Source organism: Brachyhypopomus gauderio, chromosome 7 (assembly GCF_052324685.1).
Source record: "Brachyhypopomus gauderio isolate BG-103 chromosome 7, BGAUD_0.2, whole genome shotgun sequence".
Classification (NCBI taxonomy): Eukaryota; Metazoa; Chordata; class Actinopteri; order Gymnotiformes; family Hypopomidae; genus Brachyhypopomus; species Brachyhypopomus gauderio.
Genome location: NC_135217.1, coordinates 7,197,841 through 7,216,885, shown reverse-complemented (window position 1 = coordinate 7,216,885; position 19,045 = coordinate 7,197,841). Strand labels below are relative to the sequence as shown.

General features: G+C 44.1%; 2 protein-coding genes across 6 annotated transcripts; one reads left to right on the top strand and one right to left on the bottom strand.

Annotated features, from left to right (window-relative positions):
• Positions 1 to 925: 925 nt before the first annotated feature.
• On the bottom strand, positions 926 to 12,125 carry ssh1b (slingshot protein phosphatase 1b). Of its 5 annotated transcripts, none has more exons than XM_077011297.1 (15): positions 11,670 to 12,125; positions 10,315 to 10,352; positions 9,995 to 10,095; positions 9,699 to 9,763; positions 9,385 to 9,506; positions 9,248 to 9,316; positions 9,026 to 9,091; positions 8,614 to 8,808; positions 8,416 to 8,509; positions 7,974 to 8,102; positions 7,760 to 7,806; positions 7,535 to 7,681; positions 7,125 to 7,325; positions 6,326 to 6,917; positions 926 to 5,837 (listed from the first exon to the last, which is right to left on the bottom strand). In XM_077011297.1, the coding sequence occupies exons 1-15, from the start codon at positions 11,718 to 11,720 to the stop codon at positions 4,833 to 4,835; spliced, it is 2,922 nt and encodes a 973-aa protein (XP_076867412.1). In that variant the 5' UTR covers positions 11,721 to 12,125; the 3' UTR covers positions 926 to 4,832. The 5 variants fall into 5 exon arrangements, with proteins under 5 accessions (XP_076867412.1, XP_076867413.1, XP_076867414.1 ...); XM_077011298.1 differs by having other exon boundaries at positions 9,995 to 10,092; XM_077011299.1 differs by lacking the exon at positions 11,670 to 12,125 and adding an exon at positions 11,002 to 11,658 and having other exon boundaries at positions 9,995 to 10,092.
• A 4,349-nt stretch (positions 12,126 to 16,474) lies between these two features.
• On the top strand, positions 16,475 to 19,013 carry ungb (uracil DNA glycosylase b). Its single transcript, XM_077011291.1, has 7 exons — positions 16,475 to 16,656; positions 16,877 to 17,064; positions 17,165 to 17,260; positions 17,354 to 17,451; positions 17,770 to 17,858; positions 18,412 to 18,590; positions 18,705 to 19,013. The coding sequence occupies exons 1-7, from the start codon at positions 16,647 to 16,649 to the stop codon at positions 18,843 to 18,845; spliced, it is 801 nt and encodes a 266-aa protein (XP_076867406.1). The 5' UTR covers positions 16,475 to 16,646; the 3' UTR covers positions 18,846 to 19,013.
• Positions 19,014 to 19,045: the final 32 nt, after the last annotated feature.

Here is a 19,045-nt window from a genome sequence, read left to right as displayed (position 1 = left end):
GAGAAGCACAAAGACTTCTTTAACCACCTTTAAGGTGTTTTAGGTACCTATTCAAGAATTAATTAAGAAATAAAGGCACCATCTGAACTTTTTGTTTTGTAGTGCCACATTTTTGTTGAATATCACTTTAAAAAGACTTGAGAATTTTATTTATTACCATGTTTAATATTTCTCTGTGAGAAAAGGTTGTACAGCATTGCTTATAACCCCAAATGGTATGGTATGCAAACTAAATGTAATTAATACTGTGTGCTTATACTTTCATTAAACAACACAAAAATCAAGACTCACAATCAGTTAAGTATTTTTTGTTGCATTTTTCATTAAACACTTTAGTCTTTTCCAGTAAGAATTTTTACTACAATTTGCCTAAATTAAATATTGTCCACATATTTCCAGTATGATAAACACAAGGTAAAACTCACCATGCAAATCTTATGTGATGTTCCAGTAAATGAAATGGCATTTTCTAGGCCAGCATCAGCACTTACTGTCCTCTGAGCTGGAGATCAGCCTCGTCTTCCTGGCCTCTGTGTCACGTCAGTGACCATTTACCTAATTGAGTAATAGTTCCCTCAGTCTGCACTTGCCTCTCAGATGTTCACACACATCAACACAGCCGCTAATGAGCAAACAAATGGAACTCCGTCCTTATAACGGCTGCAGGAAAATGTGGGTTTCCATCATATGTGAGCAGTTCATGCTTGAAATATGTCATTAAACAAAAAACTACCCTTCATTATAACCTTTTCCTTATTCTATACATGTATGAATGACGCAAATCATGCAATCCAAATTCAGTACAAATGACCAATATTATCAGTAGATCAACAGTCTTATGCAACTTAATCAACACAAATGCTGATGTTTCTAAACATAGTTGTAGACACTGTAATGAGACTCAAGTATGTTGCTGTTACAGACAGTAAACAATTTATTTCTCTCATTTACAGTACCTTACATTATTACAAAAAGTGCAGGATGCATTAACATGTGTCTATGCGCAGTGCAAAACAAACAAACAAACAAACAAACCAAATTATGCCTTAAATATAAAAGGAAAACCAGCAACATGTCAATGAGAGCACTTTTCCACAGTCACTGCCTCCACTTTGAACTTTTGGGTCAGGGGCTAAACAGGTTTCCTAGTTTCAGATTTTTTTGTCATTGTCATGAAGTGCTAATGTTTTTGAACATATGCCTTAAAAAACACGAACTTTGGTCTCCACTCTATCAAAATATAAAATACAAAAGTACAAAACAAATCAAGCAGCAGTATATATTATGCAGAGCTGCTTGGAGAGACAGATTGTAAATTGCAGTGATAAGGCACTTGGATGGATGAAGAAGCGCAAATCAAACCAACGGCTTCTGCACTCAAAAATGACAACAGCAGCAAGCGTGCATGCCTGTGGGTGGAGTCAGGGACAGGGGGTGGGGCCAAGGGATGGAGCCACCCTTTCTCTAGTTGGAGGCACCCCTTCTGCAGGAGGCATTTTGCTCAGAGACAAAAGGCTCTGCAGAAAGGTTTCTAGTGAGATCACGTTATTGTTGCAATTCTGAGCTTTCATATTTCCCATGTTTCCTGTACGAGCTAATGTATTAGCCTCAAAAGTGCCAAATTAGTACCATGACAATACAGGTTACCATGATAAGCATACTTTGCTATATTAAATAATGAAATCTTATACTCATATTCCATGATTATAATGATATTACCAGATAAATATTCTGTATTTTGTTAAAATATGGGCAAAAGAAAATTTTGATACATTTAGAAAGTTTATGTTCATAGTTAATAACTAAATTAAACATTAATCCAACAGTGTAAAAGAAGCTAATTTGGTTAATGGTTATGGATCTTGGGAGTTCTTTTAAAGATTTAGCTAGTATTTGTTTGCTTAAATAACAGTTAATACTGTGACACTGACTGTGGTGGCATTTTATTATCTTATGATACTGTCAAAAATAGCACAGGCAGAGACAACAATACTAATTCACCACCAAAAAACTTCGGCCTACAGCAAAATGGTATTCATCCACTAAGACGATGTTTGAAAGTTTGAGTTTAAGCTTTGCCACCTCCTCCGCGCTGCTATGAATGAATCACTTCACTCCCCAGGAAATCCTGCAACATGGCACTACAGAAGGACAGACCAGAGACGCGGCACACTCACATTTCTAAGCAGCCTTTGAAAAAGAAAAGACAAACGTCACAGCTTTAAAACAAATACACAACCACATGGCTGACTGTTCTAGCCAGTGGTGACACAGCCCAAACACGCCATCTGTCACACTGGCTGTTGCACTCCATAAAAACTGCTCTCCTCTTCCTCTCCTTTTACTCTTCTCCTGTTACTTTCGTTTTTACGAGCATGATGGCTGGACTCCCATACAAGGTGAGGAATAACGGTATATTCTTATTGCACAGGCCTCCTTGCATATTCTGAATCTTACAAAAATGCCTCACAACAACAACAGGAACACAACTCACAAGCACCACCAAATGAAAACAACAAAACAATTAGAAATTATTTAGAAAATGACATCTTTCTAGCAGTACGTTGCGTGATGGTTTCCATGTGGCACTGATAAAAGCAGGTGATCTGCTAGCCACAGTAATGAGGGGCATACCACTGTAAGTGATTACTGGCAAAAAACGTTAAGGCCTACATACTGGAGCTCTTAGACCTAACGTCATTTGAAGAAATCCCACAAACAGTGTTTTGGCAAAGGAGCCGTTCTTGGTTTTTGTTGCCTTAGTCTCTATAAATTCATGGTGAAAGACTACTGTCCTGTTTCGATCTGTTGTACAAATGTCCATCCATGGGCCAACTTGCAGATTATGGAACACTAATGTCTTGCAGCTGAAGCGTCTATGTACGTCACAGGCAACACTATGTACAATAAACATCTCGAGTTAAATGACATAAAGAGAGGTATGTTCTAGTGATACATTGCAGGTCTTTGATAAACACCAGAAGAGCAGGAGTAGGAGACACATGAGATACACAGTCCAGCACAGTGACATCACATTCTTCCCAGGATTAATAATAAGCCAAAACCATAACAAGAGCTCCTTGGCCTTGCCATTGCTTTACATCTTTAGGAACAGGTTATTTGAATTCAATTATTTTATATAAATGGAAGAAATGACATTAAGATTGATTTTCGTGGAGTGTCAAGCAGAGAATAGAGGAACAGCAATTCACCACTGTGTGTTCATGTGCCATTAGCCTCCTTCAGACTGTAAGGGTCTTCTGCAGAGATGCGTCTACCTTGCTCATCATGTAGGTGCTTTCAGAGTGGCTGTAAGTTCCTTGTGCTGTGCTTTAAAAAACCTACAGGTCACAAGTAAACAACGTGGTTCAACAAAGCTATTCAAAAGTGGGAAACTATGCAGCTTTTCTTTTATTTTATATTCACAGAATATGTATTTTAATTTTCTGGGGCAATGTTTTCATGTCTTTTATTTTGAATTATAACTTAGAATTAACTAGGTTTTTTTTTATGTGATTCTCATCTAATCTAAATTTTCTAATCTAAAATTTAGATTAATCATCGAATCTAAAATGTATCTTACATTGCACAGTAACTTGACACACTAGTCTTCTTATATATTCATAATATTAATATAAAAAGATCAACCAATAGTTTCTGCATGAGGCTGAAGCTAAGGGGAACTTTTTTTTGTTCTTCGGTGAAATCAGCAGTCTGGTCATCTCATCACATCTGAAATCAAATCTCATTCGTAGTGCACAACTGTCTTTACCCTGTGGGGTGTGCAAGCATGCCACATATGCCTCTTCAATGCTAAATATAAGCATTTACACACTACATAACTAATATTACTTTTTTCCATCACTGAATGACACAACTGATTCATACGTGTCATGATAAGGCCGTGCATGTTATAACACAGGCCTGTAAAGTGGTAGAATTTCAACAGGAGCAATCTAGCCCTGATTACGAACACTGACTCATCTAGTTGAGTCACTATACTTTTAAGCTCTGCTTGACCCTAATCATAAACGTGTCACATAGACATCAAATACACTTGGAGGAGGCTGAACAATTAGAACAACGCTAATTATGCTAACAGTGCTAAATGCTAACAGTGCTAACAGAGCCCTCCACTGCCTACTTTAGGCCCTGTGTGTAATTAGCTGCTTCATGCTTATTTATGCTTATACTGTTTCAATAAGCCACAGACACTTTACAAAGACAGACAGCCAAATCAGACTTTCCCTCACATGTCCCTCACATATCTTTGTCGGTTGTGTTTAAACTCGTTTAGCACAAAGCCCAGCCATTAGCTTTTCTAAAGGCAGCAATCTATTTTGGATTTTAAAAACTGGACATGAAACCCGGATTAGAGCATTAATCACAGCAACTGGCTAAATTCAGCCACAGCTGTCCTGTAGGAAATTTGCAGAGAAGTGGATGTTGGTCCAGTGTAGTCTGTAGAGTAGCAAGTGTGTATCTTGCGAGTCCAGTCTGAAATTAGCTGCTAGCAATGTTTGGCCTGTTTTGCTGCCCTTGAGCTAACTGAGAAACATCTGTGGCAGAAGTGAAGCTAGCTGGGAAATGTCTGCATTAGCACTGAAGTTAGTTGAGAAACGTCTGTAGTAGCACATCTGTAGTAGTTCTGAAGCTAGCTAGGGTACATGTGTAGTGGCTCTGAAGCTAGGTGAAGGCAGCTCAGTAACATCTATAGTAGTGGTGAAACTAGCCAAGGAACACCTGAGGGCAGAGCTGCAGAGAGAAGCTAGATGGGGAATGTCTGTAGCAGAGCGGAAGCAGGCTGAGGAATGTCTATGGCAGAGCTAAAACTAGCTGGGGAACGTCTGTAGCAGTGGTGCCATTAGAGCTCGCGCAGTGAGGCTAGGGGATTTCTTCACAATTATGGACTCTCCCTCTGTGGAGTGGGTGGAGCAGGCAAGGTCCTGTGGAGAGATGGCCAGGCCGCCCAGTTTGGCCAGTGAGTTGGAGCGCTTCAGCCTTGAGGGAGTGGTGAGTCCAGCCAGCCGTGCACGCGCCTCCATCTCCCGTGCTCCGTCCCCTGCCCTAGCGTCAGCTAGCCGTGCGCGCGTCTCTATCTCCTGAGCCCGCAGTCGGACCAAGCCAGGCTGCCCTCGCCCCCCTGCCAGGGCGTGGCTTTGCAGGGGAGGACCTGGGCAGAACCTGGGGGTGGGGCATGTTGAGAGTAAGGAGGTGGTGGTGGGAGCAGTACCCAGGTCAACCTCCATGTCCTCTGTGGTGACGTCATCGGCACTCAGCTCCATCGTCTCTGGTTGGACAGGAGCGTGGGGCCCCTCGGGCAGGTGGTCCTCCTGACTTTGATCTGCCATAGACCTCTCACACTGCAGACTCAGCTTTAAGAGGGCGAGTTCAGCGGCTTGACCACTGTACTCCACCCCTTGTCCTTTCTCCTCCTCTTCATCCTCCATCGCCTGGAGCTCGTCTACATCTGCTGGTCCCAGCGTTCGCTGGGGAAGCCCCTCACAGCTCACGGGCGAGGTCAGGCGCTGACGAAGGGTGTCTGGACACACAGTGGGCCCCGCAGGCATTCTGATGGCACACATGGGGCCCCCACAGTGACAACCGCACAGGCGGCTTCGAGACCCAAGAGGGGCTGGTCGACCTGGGATGGGGGTGGGGCCGAAGGGGCCGAGCCCAGGGGTGTGGCCAGAGGTGGGGGGCGGGCCCATGTGGCGTGGGAAGTTGAGGCGATGAGTGCGGCGGTCGCAGCGACGGCCACCCAGCAGTCGTGGACACTCGCGGCAAGTGTAATAAGAGGGCTTCACTTTGTGAGGGTTTCCGCTGCTAGCACTGTCCTGAACAGAAGAAACACATGGGCAGGGAGAACAGATGTGATAAGGGCTCGAACGCAATGCATAGCATCCTAAAGACTGCTGAGTTTCTTTGAAACACCGACAAACAAGGACATTCATTTATACAAAGAAATCTAGGCTCAACAACTATTTAAAATGATCTGAGACAATATTACAGACAGTATAAAATTAGCCCCTATCTTTGGAGATAAGATTTGTTGCAGTGTCCATCAAAACAAAAACAACCTACTTATTCGAGCTTGGAAAATATTCCTCTTTGTTTTTTTTTTCTTTATTGGTCAATTTTTCTTTTTAAATGAACTTTAATTTTTTAATGGAACTGATTGAGTGAATACCTGGGTACTGAAATAACAAATTTACTTAATTAATATAATATCTTCAGATAGGACCAACAGCAGCTTAAATTTAGCAAAATCTCTCTCTCTCTCTCTCTCTCTCTCACACACAACACACACTCACGTTACACTCACGTCGGAGCCGGACGGGCAGCTGCGCTTGCCGGACAGCCGATTGCTGTTGTTCGCGTTCTCATTGCTGAAGCGGTTGGGATTGGCCTGGCTGACCACGCTGCTCCGCCCCCGTGCCAGTGCGGCCATCTCCGCCTCCTCCTTCTGCGCCTCCTCCTCGTCTTCCTCCAGCACGGTGCTGAACTCCAACCGCAGACGCATGTCCTCCAGCGGCTCCAGGCGTCCACAGGTCTGTGCCGCCGTCCCGTCTCCGGGCGGGGCCAGGTGCACGGCGGGGACGCTGCCGTCGTCCAGCAGGGCGTCGCGCTCCACGTCCTCGATCTCTATGTAGACGCGCTCCATGCCCAGCAGGGGGGGGCCCCGCACCGGCGTGGACGGCTCACTGTCTAGCGCCGTGTCCGACAGACGGCGGAAATAATAGTTGTAGTTGAGGTGGTCGGCAGGCACTTCGCCGCAGTGGTGGGGTGAAGCTCTGCCTACGTCCTCACACCCCCAGTCGCACGGCTCCGGCTCGGAAGGTGTTCCTGAGGCCCGGGGCGTTCCGGCACCGCTGGAGTTTCCCTCATCTAGACACAGTTTGTTGTGTCGCTGTTTGCTGCCATAACATATAACAAACCACAACAATAACGACAAACACCTTACAGAAATACGCTTGCGTTAATCTCCAATACGTTCAACTTGGAGTTCCTACTTAAACAAAACAGGGAAAAAGTGTCAAAACACCACCGTTATGGGTGTCAGCATGACTGAAACGTTACCAACATGGAGATTAGCAGGGCTCAGCTCGTTTGCCTCGTCTCACCTGGCGCCCAGAATGCCCTCGTACTCCGCCAGCTGCTTGGAGAAGGCGACGCTGGGCTGCGCGACGTTCCTTCGCTGCTTGACGAAGCTGCAGGCCTTGGCGAGCGGCCAGCCGTGCTCCTTCATGGCGTACGCGATGACGGTGGACGCCGAGCGGCTCACTCCCATCTTACAGTGCACTAGACATTTGGAGTTGTTTTGTCTGTCGCACAGGAACAGATAAACATAGACGGACAGGCACTGTTAAATACAACCAGACAGGCAAACAGATGCATGTTCAGTTCATACCAATTGCATTAAAAAAATATATTAAAATGTATGTATTTATTTATTTTTAAATAAAAGAAACAGATTACATCATCTGTTTGTACATGTGTGTACAGGTATGTCAGGTCCTTAACGCTCACGCACTTAGCTCTCACTATGAAGTCATAGGTGTCATTCCAGTGTGCTAGCAGGTCTGCTGTCTCATCGTCATAGACACGCACATTGTGGTAGCAGAAGGTTTCTGGGAAAAAGTTGTCAACTTCCTGTGTCACATTGAGGATGTATCCAATCCTGGATCATGGAAGAATGGGGTCAGCCTGAATGTCTGCGTGCGACATGGGAAGAGTGACCTTTGCACTGCAAACTCACCCGTTGTGCCTAAGCTCCTCCAGGTTGGAAGCGTTCCATTCTGAACCCTGAAATCAAAGAAACTGTTGGACAGTGTTTCAATAATTGGGAAACACTTTTATTTAACGTCCACAAATCATGTCAAGTGCGATAAAGCTGTCTGGTCTTATCTAGGTGTGCAGCGTGTATCTAGGGGTGTGCACATATAGGGTCCAAATAAAGCAGGACCTCATACCAGGTAAAGGTGGTCAAAGATGGGCGTGGCCTTGTCCATCTGGCCCAAGATGAGCAGAATTTCATTGTCAATGAACTCCTTATACTCCCGCAGGTTCCATCTCATGTGCTGCTCCAGCTCGGTGCGGATCTGAGGACAAAAGTGTCCTGTTCACCAGGAGACAACGGCTCCCCAACACCCTTAAGCTTAAGACTGCTGGGTTTCCTGCACTTCCACAGAGAACTGGTCCCTCCACCAACCCTGATGTGTTGCTGCTCTATGCGCAAGGCTTCCGACAATTTACAATAATCTTTAGCAAGCAACAAAAACAGTACAACCAAGAGAAAAAGTGTTCATTATGTCTTTGTGATGTGTCCACACAAAACTTGATCAAGATCAAATGGTTAAGGTGAATTCTGACAGCAACCCACACGCACGCAGGCCTCCTTGGCCTTCCTAGTACCTCCTTGGACGTGATGTTCTCCAGGTCCTGTAGACTCACGATCCCACGCAGCATGCTTGTGATCAGGCACTCTGCTCTCTCCCTCTCCGCTGGTCTGCTCAAGACAGGAGACAAAGCCCAACCCCAGATCATCCATCTTTATACTTCACACATCCTAGCAGTGAAATATGCACCTAAAACTAGCAGCCCAAGGCTTACTGGTCACTGAACGGGACAGGTGAGTCAGGCCTGGTAGATTCCAGATCGGTCGTGGTGTTCCACTCGTTGATGTGGCTCTGTTCGGACGAGAGGCCACTCTCGTAGGTGCCAACCCAGGAGAGTGCAGTGCCACCAGGGCAGTAGTTGTAATGGCGTGCCACCTCACATGCCTTGTAGAGCACCTGTAAGGCTGACCTTTGGGGCAGAGTTCAGGGACAGAGTTCATCCTCATACAGGAGTCGATCAAAGAAATGTAAAAAATTATTAAATGATTAAACAGCATCAGTTATATGTTTAAAGAATATATACAAACTAGTTAAGTATGTGCAGATGTTTTCTTATGAAAAGTTCCAGAAACCTGAACCAAAAGCCTCAACACAAGTGGCTCTAACTGGATTGAGATTGAACGTACCACATGGCCTTCACCGACACGGGCTTGAAGACGTGAGACCTTCCAGCAGTGCTGATGCTGAATCCACTAAGGGCAGGGAGAGGAGTAGCTAATGGTTATGAAGCTCAGGTTGTGACACTCTCAAAGATACAAGCGTTACTCAGCAATGACCCAACCGTGGAGTCTAATCCAATGTTCCTTCAGTACCGTGTGAACAGGGGCACCATCCCCAATAGCACTCACCCGTCTCCATCAAGGTGGATGTCTGCGTCGCTCCACAGGGGCAAGACCAAGCCGACGGTGCAACTTTTACTGAGATAAACAAAGCATGTCAGCAAATGCGAACTGCAAATGCTGAACTGCAGAGGGCAGTATCTCACCTGTCCTGATTTGTGAAGTCCATACCAAGAAGGACATTCTCCTCTGTGTCCTGGCACCCCTTTGTGTAAACAACCACCATGTATCGCACATGCTCCGCCCACCTGCTCTCTAGTCTCACTGCCTGCACACAGACCACACCCACATTTTGGTGGGGTCATCATAAGTCCCAGCGAGATTCTGTTGACTGTTGACGTTGACTGTTCACATGACGATTATTTACAGAAATTAACCCAGTGTGGAAATCCTGTTTTAAATTAATCACATCTGTAAGTTTTATGTTCATGAAGGATTTGGAAAATGGTACCCTGCTCACCAATTTTATTCTGTCCTCAGCCCGGATGGTGTTTATCATAGCTTGAAGATGCTCGGACAAATCACCTATTGCAAACGGCACACAGAAACCACGTGTTTATTTTTATTTTATTTTAATACACAATCCTCAGATTTACATCCATCAGCGACTTAAGACCAGTTCAACGGTAACGGCATTACGATTACAATTCTGGTTCATTTGCCAGAGCAAATGTGTTTTTCTGGAGTTTGCTAGAAGGGAGGTTCTGGAACAGGGCCCGTGTGTTGGGCGGCAGGGTGAGGGACAGGAGCGCTCGCCTGTGTTTTTGGGATGGGTCGGGGTTCTGGGCTCTGGAGCACTGCCTCCATGTTGCAGATGAAGTGCTGCTCCTCGGACCAGAACAAAACTTTCATTGCTGCTGAAACCATATGCACGCGCACGCGCACACACACACACACACACACACACACACACACACACACACAAGTACACATATATGCACACGCATATACCCGCACACACGCACATACCCGCACAGTAAATTAAATATATACACACACATACATATATACACACAGTCTACAACAAATCAAAGTATTAAAGTAAGCCTGAAAAAATGTATAATCCAAAATTTCACCTAAGATTGGACTTCGGATCATCTTCACTGCCCAAATCCTACAGAGAAAAGCGCCAAATTCCTTTAGAATTGTTGGTTATACAATGAAAAAAATGTATAGTCTTTCACCTAGCAATTCAGACCTCAGATAGAGCAAATTTGAAAACTATTGTAATGTTACCCCACACACTTTGAAATAATCATTTTTTTTTATTTTATTTTCAAAAACATTTCTAAAAGTATAAGCACCTTCTTGTTTTAAACATGCCCTTTTAAAATTTGCAGCAGTGAACCAACCTGAAAGTGACATTATGGCTTCTATTAACCAATTCTATGTAATTCTATTTTATGTCAGAATTATTCTGTTTTACAATTTCTTTTTATAACAGACATGGTTAAAAAATGCTTTTCACAAGGCCTAAACAGTCCTGTGGTTCAGTAGGTTTCCCGTTATAGTTTCCACAGACCACATATAAACTCAGAGCAGCCCATGGAGCACTTAGACTGGAAAATGCCAATCTGGTGGAATTATCCATGATCCAATGAAAAAATACTGACATCATCAGGATGATCCAACCCCGCCCCCTTACACATTCTCCCTCTCTCACACACACACACACGTTTCTGTTCATCCTTGAACAAACCAAATCTGCAGCTCTCTTGAGGAACTATAATGGAACCTGCCTTGTTTCTCCTACCCCAACGTACCTCAAAAAATCCCAGTGAACACCATCCATGTAATTTACGTATGCAGAGCGACAGAAACGGCAGACAGGCATGTCATGTGTGGTTGGACTGCGAGAGGTGGCAGCCTCCCCACACTAGTGATGGTCACCGGGCAGAGTAGGCCCAGCGCTGAGTGACATCACTGCACCACCGACGTCTACACACTCTGCAGAACCTTCGGCGTTTAGCGTCAACACTCAGTGTTTTACCACGCGCACATTTGGTTGTGGATATATATTCAGATATCGCAGTAGCCCTTCTGCAACGGTGGAAACGAATCATTTACTGTACACGTACTGTTCGTGGCAAATAACTTTTACATACTGTTGTATGATCATGCCCAACCGTTTAACTTGATCGAAGAGTTTACATACGGTCGTTAACTGAGACATTTTATGCCGACTGTCGCACAACTTGAAACATATTCACAGTTCGGATGCTTTGTTTTGGTTTGATCCGTCTTCTCGACTACAGCATGCGATTTCTCTAAACTTATTGCTTTTATTGCCGCCTAACGATGCCACGAGTGTATTGGTCAAACCTGCGATAATGCATTAGCATATAAAAACAAACTGCGATGTCAAGCAGGCGGTTCCCCGGCAGATGATCTTAGGTTGCGATCGCAGAGCTGCTGCAGAGTTTGTGCTTACCTCCCCGGTGCATGTGTCCGCGGGCGCGCGCGCCAGTGTCACCAGAGCCATCAGGGAGGACGCACCGTGCAGCTTCCACACCAACACACAAAATCACAGGTTGTTCACCTCGGAGATGAGGATAACAGAGGCTTTTCACGCGCGCATGAAATACATGCAACGCTCCTTTTTTTCTTTTTACCGTACTGGTAAACCCAATACGATTCTACTCGTGCGTGGTGTCAGAACTCCCGCATATCCGCAGATGGTGTCAATAAACACCCGTGGCGCTCCGTGCAGGTGTCTCCGGTCGGAGGCTGTATCTCGCTCTGAACGCAGACATGACAGACCTCCGTGCGTGACCGCCGTTCACGGCTGCGGTTCGCTGATCGGTTGCGTTGGATCGCGTCTGGGCTTCTGGGCCAACCGCGTGAAGGTGACTTCAGCTTCTCCCTGACAACAGTGCAGCCCACGCGCTCGAGGCGCCCAATCCCACGCGCTGGAGTAGCAGCGCTCTCTGTGAATCTTGACTAATGTGCAGTATGGAATCTGCTTCATATTGTTAAATCATTCAAACTATATATATATATATATATATGAATCAAAACCATAATTCTAACAGCATAAGCAAGAATGGATGGGTTGAAAAAGCACTAAAGACATTTAAAGGCAAAGGAAATTAAATCAACTCAATATAGTTATGAATTTTTTATTTTATTTGATCAATAATTGTAATGAATTCTTCGAAATGGTGAGGCCTAGATCAAATGGTGAAGCATGTCATTCCTGGACATGCATGTAACGCCTATGAAGATTCATAGGGTTTTATTTAGACAGTTAGCACCTTTGATCACACTGAGAATTTGTCTATGAAGTTGTATAACAAAAGATCAAAGCTTATTCATAGACCACAGTTCACCTTTAAATGAAAAGTCAAACACGTCCAACATCGTCGTAGTGCTGAGTCTCAGTTTTGCCTACGTGTGCTGGAAGATTAGTGTGCGTTTCTGCCTTGTCTCCTGCCTGCTGGCAGAGCGAGAAGGGTGCATAGTTGGGCAGAGCCGCATTTCTCCAGCAGGGGGCGCCCTGCATCTCCGAATGCTGCCATAGAGAGACAGACAGGACCTCGGCAGCATACGAATGCAATGACATAACTACACATGTGAGCACACTCGCACACGCATTCTCACATGCAAATTTATGGGTAATTTTGCTGCAACACGAATGTTGCAAAAAACAGCCCTGTGTGTGAAATCTGAGACAAATTAATAGTAAATTATGCTGTAACAGTTTCTAATTTCAAAAAGGACCAGGAAATAAAGAATAAAATATGATAATGAAGGAGAATAGTGAGTTGGGATGTTTTAACTAGTATATACTTCAACTCCAAGTCTACTTCACACTTACATTCACAATTTACATTTACATTTAGGGCATTCAGCACTAGCACTAGACACTCTTATCAAGATCTGTTCACAGAATACAGATAGTACTGTAGATAGGTCAGATTTGGAGATACCCTTGAACCAGACTAATACTGAAATACAGGAATCAATGCCGTTACCTACAGTAGTATTCAAATTAAACAGGCTCACTTAAACAGGAATTAAAGCTTATACCAAGAAGCACAAACAAGGACAAGAAGTGCTGTCTGCTGAGCTAGTGCTCAGTTATGTACTCAACAAACAGGTGAGTCTTCAGTCTACGTTTGAAGATGGCAAAAGACTCCGCAGTCTGAGCAGCTAGTGGAAGATCGTCAGTACTTCAGTACTTCAGTACGGTATCCAAAGCAATGTCTCAGTGAGCCCTCATGACTGTGGTCACCTCTGAACCCCTGCCTATAGTTATGCTGCTATAGATTAGCCTGCCGGAGCCTCATGCTAATCACTGGCACGTGAGCTATGTGTGTTTAAATCAATGGTGGTTTTCACACACTCAACCTGTATTGTCTATCTTTTTGCATGCTTCTTCCTAAGACGAGTGCATGCAAGCACCTACAAGCACCTGGGAGATGGTCTGGCTTGCTGGTGGATGTACTGATGCTGGAGTTGGTGCTAGCTCCTACCTGAGGCTCACCATCTACACCGAAGGGACTGTGACTACTTGGCCGGGGAACAAGAACCTTAACTATAACTGTAGAACCACCCTTTGTCCACAAATACAGACTTGTGCTAACGGGGCGCCCAATGGAGGATGGGTTCCGTTTTGAGTCTTGGTCCTCCAGAGGTTTCTTCCTAATCCCCACCATCATAGGGAGTTTTTTCTTGCCACTGTTGCATTTGGCTTGCTCATTAGGAATCTGGACCCATATGATTGTGTTGTAAAAAGCACTATATAAATAAATTTTACTTTGACTTAAACAAAGCAACCAGTTGTAAATGTGCCATATTTTGTCAATTGTGATTTTTTACACCGCAATCAAAATTTGTCCTCCGCTTTTAACCCATCAGGTGCACACATGCCCAGAGCAGTGGGCAGCCCTAGCCCAGCGCCCGGGGAGCAGTTGGGGTTAGGTGCCTTGCTCAAGGGCACCTCAGTCATGGCCTCAGGTCTGGGAATCGAACCCATGACCCTCCGGTCACAAGACCAGTTCCCTACCACCAGGCCATGACAGCCCCTAAAGTTATGGTGGAGTACTGCCCGACGTGGGATTCAAACCACCTTTGTTCATGTGTGTTGTGGCTGGGAGCACCTTGCTCTACCCATTGAGCTAATGGAGATGACCCGAGCTAATGGAGATGGCTGAGACTTGTACAACAAATACAATAAATTTAAAGTTGTAGTCTACACTGATATCTTCCAGATATTTTACATTCTCTGTTAAATGTGTTTTCACAAGTCACATTGGAGCTGTTTGTCATGTTTCATGCATGGGCACTTTGATAAATTGAACTGAATCAGGTTTAAATTTACTATTCAGTGTTAATTGAGATTGTTCACTTGATTGATTCGGATGTCCATGCTGAGGTGAACACATTTCCTGTGTGGTGCAGGACTTCTGAGTGAAAACACAAAGCCATGTTTCGCACCCCTGCGTCTCCAGCATGTCAGTGACAGGGTCATAATCACACCTGTCTTTTAGCCAGTAAACTGCAGCACTGTACATGCACAGCAGGGGGCAGCAAAGACAAGGGAAGGGTGGGTGGATGGGTGGGGTCAGCCTTTTCAGACTGCAGCACTACATGATCAGCACAGCCATAGTTTTAAACACTCAGGACCCCTGGGGTCCATACACCTGCAGAATACAAGCGCAGTAGAGCACTGACCGCCGCAGTCAGAAGGGTGCAGCGTAAACACTTTTAATGCTTGGCAGTGATATACATGGTAGTCACAGTTTTGTTCTTTTACTTCAGTTGTTGGATAATGTAGTGTCACGTTAGCGAGGGGAAAACGAGAGACAGGTGCAACAGGCTAACATAGCGAAAGCTAACAAGGGGGCGGGGCAAAAACGACAGCGACAACAGCACAGAAACAAACAGACACGAAACACACATGCACACAGCGGACCGTACCAAGGGAGCCTATAATGTAGGGGGGAGCGGGGGTGCCATACAGTTACAATTTGGATTACATTATGAAGCATGCGTTATCAATGAGAATATACTTCATTCAAATGGAAGAATTTCAAACTGAAATGTGAAATTCTGCAGTACAGCCCTCAGTAACAGGACTGCTGAACATAGCTGTACAGTCTGTTTAGAATACAGTTTACAGATCTAACAGTCCTTGAGGGAAATTGAACAGTGATGGTAGGAATATGGTTTTAATTCCACGGACCTTTTCCAAGGTTTCATACACTGACCCCAACTGCACCCTTAACCGTGAGGAATTTAGAATGAAACACGACTGAAGATGACCTTCTAAAAACATCAGATCTGGTCCAGGTGGATTCTTTGCTGTTAGGATCTGTCACTGCTCACTAGTTGAGTTCAAATAGACAAAGAGTTATCATCAAGAGTTAATAATAGAAACATATTGAACCTGATCCTTATAGACACAATGATCCTTATAGTCACAATGATCCTTAAAGACACAATGACCCAATAGACATATTACATCTCATATAAACAGTGACCCTTTCAGACATAATATCCCTTGTAGACACAGGGACACAGGCACCGTGACCCTCACAGACACAGTGACCCTTGTAGATACAGTAGTCTTTATATTCACACCTTCTTAACCAAATATGTTTACTGATACCTTTATCGGATATTTCTCATATTCAAAAGCATTACAATAATGAAATGTGCCATATTTGAAATGAAAACAGCTAGGTATCCAGTGTTTACGTTGAAACATGATTTATTGATTATTTATAATTTAGTTTCATCAGCAGACGACTGCAACATTCCACATAAATCAGCGCACCATTAGGGTTAATGGTGCGCTGATTTATTTAACCATTAGGGTTAATTACTTGTGCAGCCTGTGTCTAAGCTCCCAGGGCCTATAAACTAGGCAAAATTAACATTGTGGGATTGGTAGACCTGGTAAATCCTCATAAGTGAAAGTGACTCATAATAAGTGAAAATAACTCTGACTATTTTGTGGGGAAAATAATTATACCCACAGAAAGTTGCATTTTCATTCATAACTGTTATTTTCACGTATTCATAATTTCGAAACAATCTCCGGAAGGCCACATGGACAGTAGCAGAGCGCGGCAGATACTGTATGTTTTAAATAGAGACTTCTGCAGGTTAGACACGCAGGTACGCCTCGTTTACATGGTCGGCACATTCTGCTAGGGTTTCTTTCACTTGCCACTTCCGTTACATGTTTGCATTTTAGTTATTTCAAACCGATCCGTGTACACCCATCACTTGTGCAGCTACGGTTTACCTCTCAGCTATTTTGGTATCGGGCTTGAAGTTTCGCTTTCGGATTTGCAGAGCAAATTTGCATGAGTCATTAGTTTGTGGCAACTGTGACTGAAATCTTGCAGCTTCACGCGTTTCACGCAGACAGATCTCTAGTATAACGTCTAAAGAACTCATGTCACAAGGTATGGAGACGTGTTGTGCACAGTTATGAAGATGGTTATTTTGCATTTATTTTAACTGTAATCACTATATTCATTAACTGGCTCTACCACGATTAGACATGTTAGGTGTAGAATTTCATGCAAAGGTTTATTTGAATTAAGCATTTTATCAATTGATTATTGAATATTATTTTCCCGATATTTTTAGTATATTATTATTATTGTTGTTTTTTTTTGTTAGAAGAATCGGTAACAAATGATCGACCGGGTAGAAATGGACCACAGCTTACCACCGAGCAGCTGCGGCGGATGGAGCGCAACAGGCGCGCGGCACTGGGGAGGCTGGCCGCGCGCAATGTTTCCGTTCCCATCGGAGAAAGCTGGAGAGACCACATAGAGGCTGAATTTTCCAAGCCTTATTTCACCAAGGTATAGGAAAATGCGCTTTCACATTTCATTTACATTCTCGTGTCATCACACTGAAAAAATAACATGAGTCATTGTGAATATGCGGCCTTTTCTCCTTCAGCTGATGTCTTTCATCGCCGAGGAAAGAAAACGGTTTCCTGTCTATCCAAATCCGGAGCAAGTTTTCTTTTGGACAAAGCTGTGTGCGTTCGAGGATGTAAGTTATATCCATTAGAAAATAACTTAAAAGACTGGACATATCTATAAAAAACCCAAAAAGACCGCTCGTATGTTTTGCTGTGGTTCCCAGGTAAAGGTGGTGGTCCTGGGCCAAGACCCGTATCCCAGGCGAGGCCAGGCCCACGGTCTGTGTTTCAGTGTACCCAAACCTACTGCACCTCCCCCGAGGTATTTTACACCTGCAATTCATTCGTTCATTTTCTTTCTTTAAATCTTTTTTCCTGTGGTGTATTCAATTAAGTAATTACAATTTAATTCTTTTAAAAATACGAGCAACGTTTCTTCCACTAGTGGCCTAATTATCAGACGATCTAAGTTGTTGGTCACAGTTGATCACAGTAACTAACTTTTCAATGTTTGTCAGTAGTTAGCAAACATTTCAGTACTCAGAACTGTGAGTGTTCAGTGCTTTGTCTTCGTTCTTCCTCTTCTACCAAGCAGGCTTTGGTTCAGCACTGGTCATCACATATTGCCTGTTTGTTTCAGCTTGGAAAACATATTCACTGAGCTAGCAGTAGATATCGAGGACTTTCGGCACCCTGGGCATGGGGACCTGACAGGATGGGCTCAACAGGGTCAGTCATCTTGTTTTGTTTTCATTTGCCTCCTTCAGAGGCAACATGGACTCTGAACTCCCAACATGGAGTCTGTACCTGGAATTTCACATAAATCTTCACTTAAATCTGCCTTCAGTGTGAGACCCAGAGACAGAACAATATGACATTAAAAATTTAAGACATTGTAATAGACCTGGGTTTTCCAGTTGAGGCCCGAACTCATAGAAAACCTGAATCATTAACCACGGACATTGAAGCGTTCATCTGGGCTTGGTGCTGGGACAGAGTTCAAGTGTGGTCTGTCCAGATGTTTCTTATGGCACATTGTATTCCGGTTTTATTACTATGTGTTATTACACTTTTTTAGTCATTATCCAGCAGGGACTTCACCACTACCTTGAACCAGAAGGAAGTAATGCCAGACTTATTGCACCAGTCCTGAAACCCAGAAGTGTAACTGGTTTCATAGGCTTATAGTGCCAAACCAGGGACCTCAGGCCTGTTCCATAGCCCCACTCCCTGTCGGACACATTGTCTCTGTGGGTTAGCTCGTTTCGTCTTTTGCTGTCAGGGGTTCTGCTGCTGAACTCTGTGCTGACGGTGCGAAGCTGCACCCCGGCCTCCCACCAGGGCCGGGGCTGGGAGCTCTTCACCGACGCCGTGGTGCTGAGTCTCAGTAGGCATTTGAGAGGCCTGGTGTTTCTGCTCTGGGGGTTGTATGCCCAGAGGAAAGGAGCGCTCATTGACAGAGTGAGTTCAAACAACTCTCAGCCTTTGGCCGTATTCCAAAGCTCTGTGGTTGAGGTGTGATTACTTACAATTTGCCATCAGTTGTGGTTGATTACGTTGTTGTAATATTTGCAGACCCGACATCACGTTCTCGAGACGTCTCACCCATCTCCCTACTCTGCTCAGCTGGGCTTTTTTGGATGTGGGCACTTCTCCAAAACCAACATTTTACTGAGGGCTTCTGGAAAGACACCAATTGATTGGAAAGTACTTTAATGGCAATAGATGTTTAAAAAGGTTTTTATGTCATTGAATATCATAAAATCTTGAGATAACCATAAATAAAACCATAAATAAAATCGCAATGAAATTGTAATCGGTGTAAGTTGAACATGTCTGCCTGTATCATTAACATTTCTTCTCTGCCATCCTGTATTACTGTCCAGCAAATTACACATTTTTTCTACTTAAATACA

Bases quoted from the DNA above. Each gene is read 5' to 3' on its own strand.
- ssh1b (XM_077011297.1), bottom strand. From the start codon at position 11,720: ATGGCTCTGGTGACACTGGCGCGCGCGCCCGCGGACACATGCACCGGG. The intron at 9,507-9,698 runs GTGAGCAGGGTA...GTCTGTGTGCAG, and splicing joins CTGAGGACAGAATAAAATTG to GCAGTGAGACTAGAGAGCAG. The intron at 7,326-7,534 runs GTGCGTGAGCGT...CCTGTGCGACAG, and splicing joins GACTTCATAGTGAGAGCTAA to ACAAAACAACTCCAAATGTC.
- ungb (XM_077011291.1), top strand. The intron at 17,065-17,164 runs GTATAGGAAAAT...TTTCTCCTTCAG, and splicing joins CCAAGCCTTATTTCACCAAG to CTGATGTCTTTCATCGCCGA. The intron at 17,452-17,769 runs GTATTTTACACC...TGTTTGTTTCAG, and splicing joins CCTACTGCACCTCCCCCGAG to CTTGGAAAACATATTCACTG.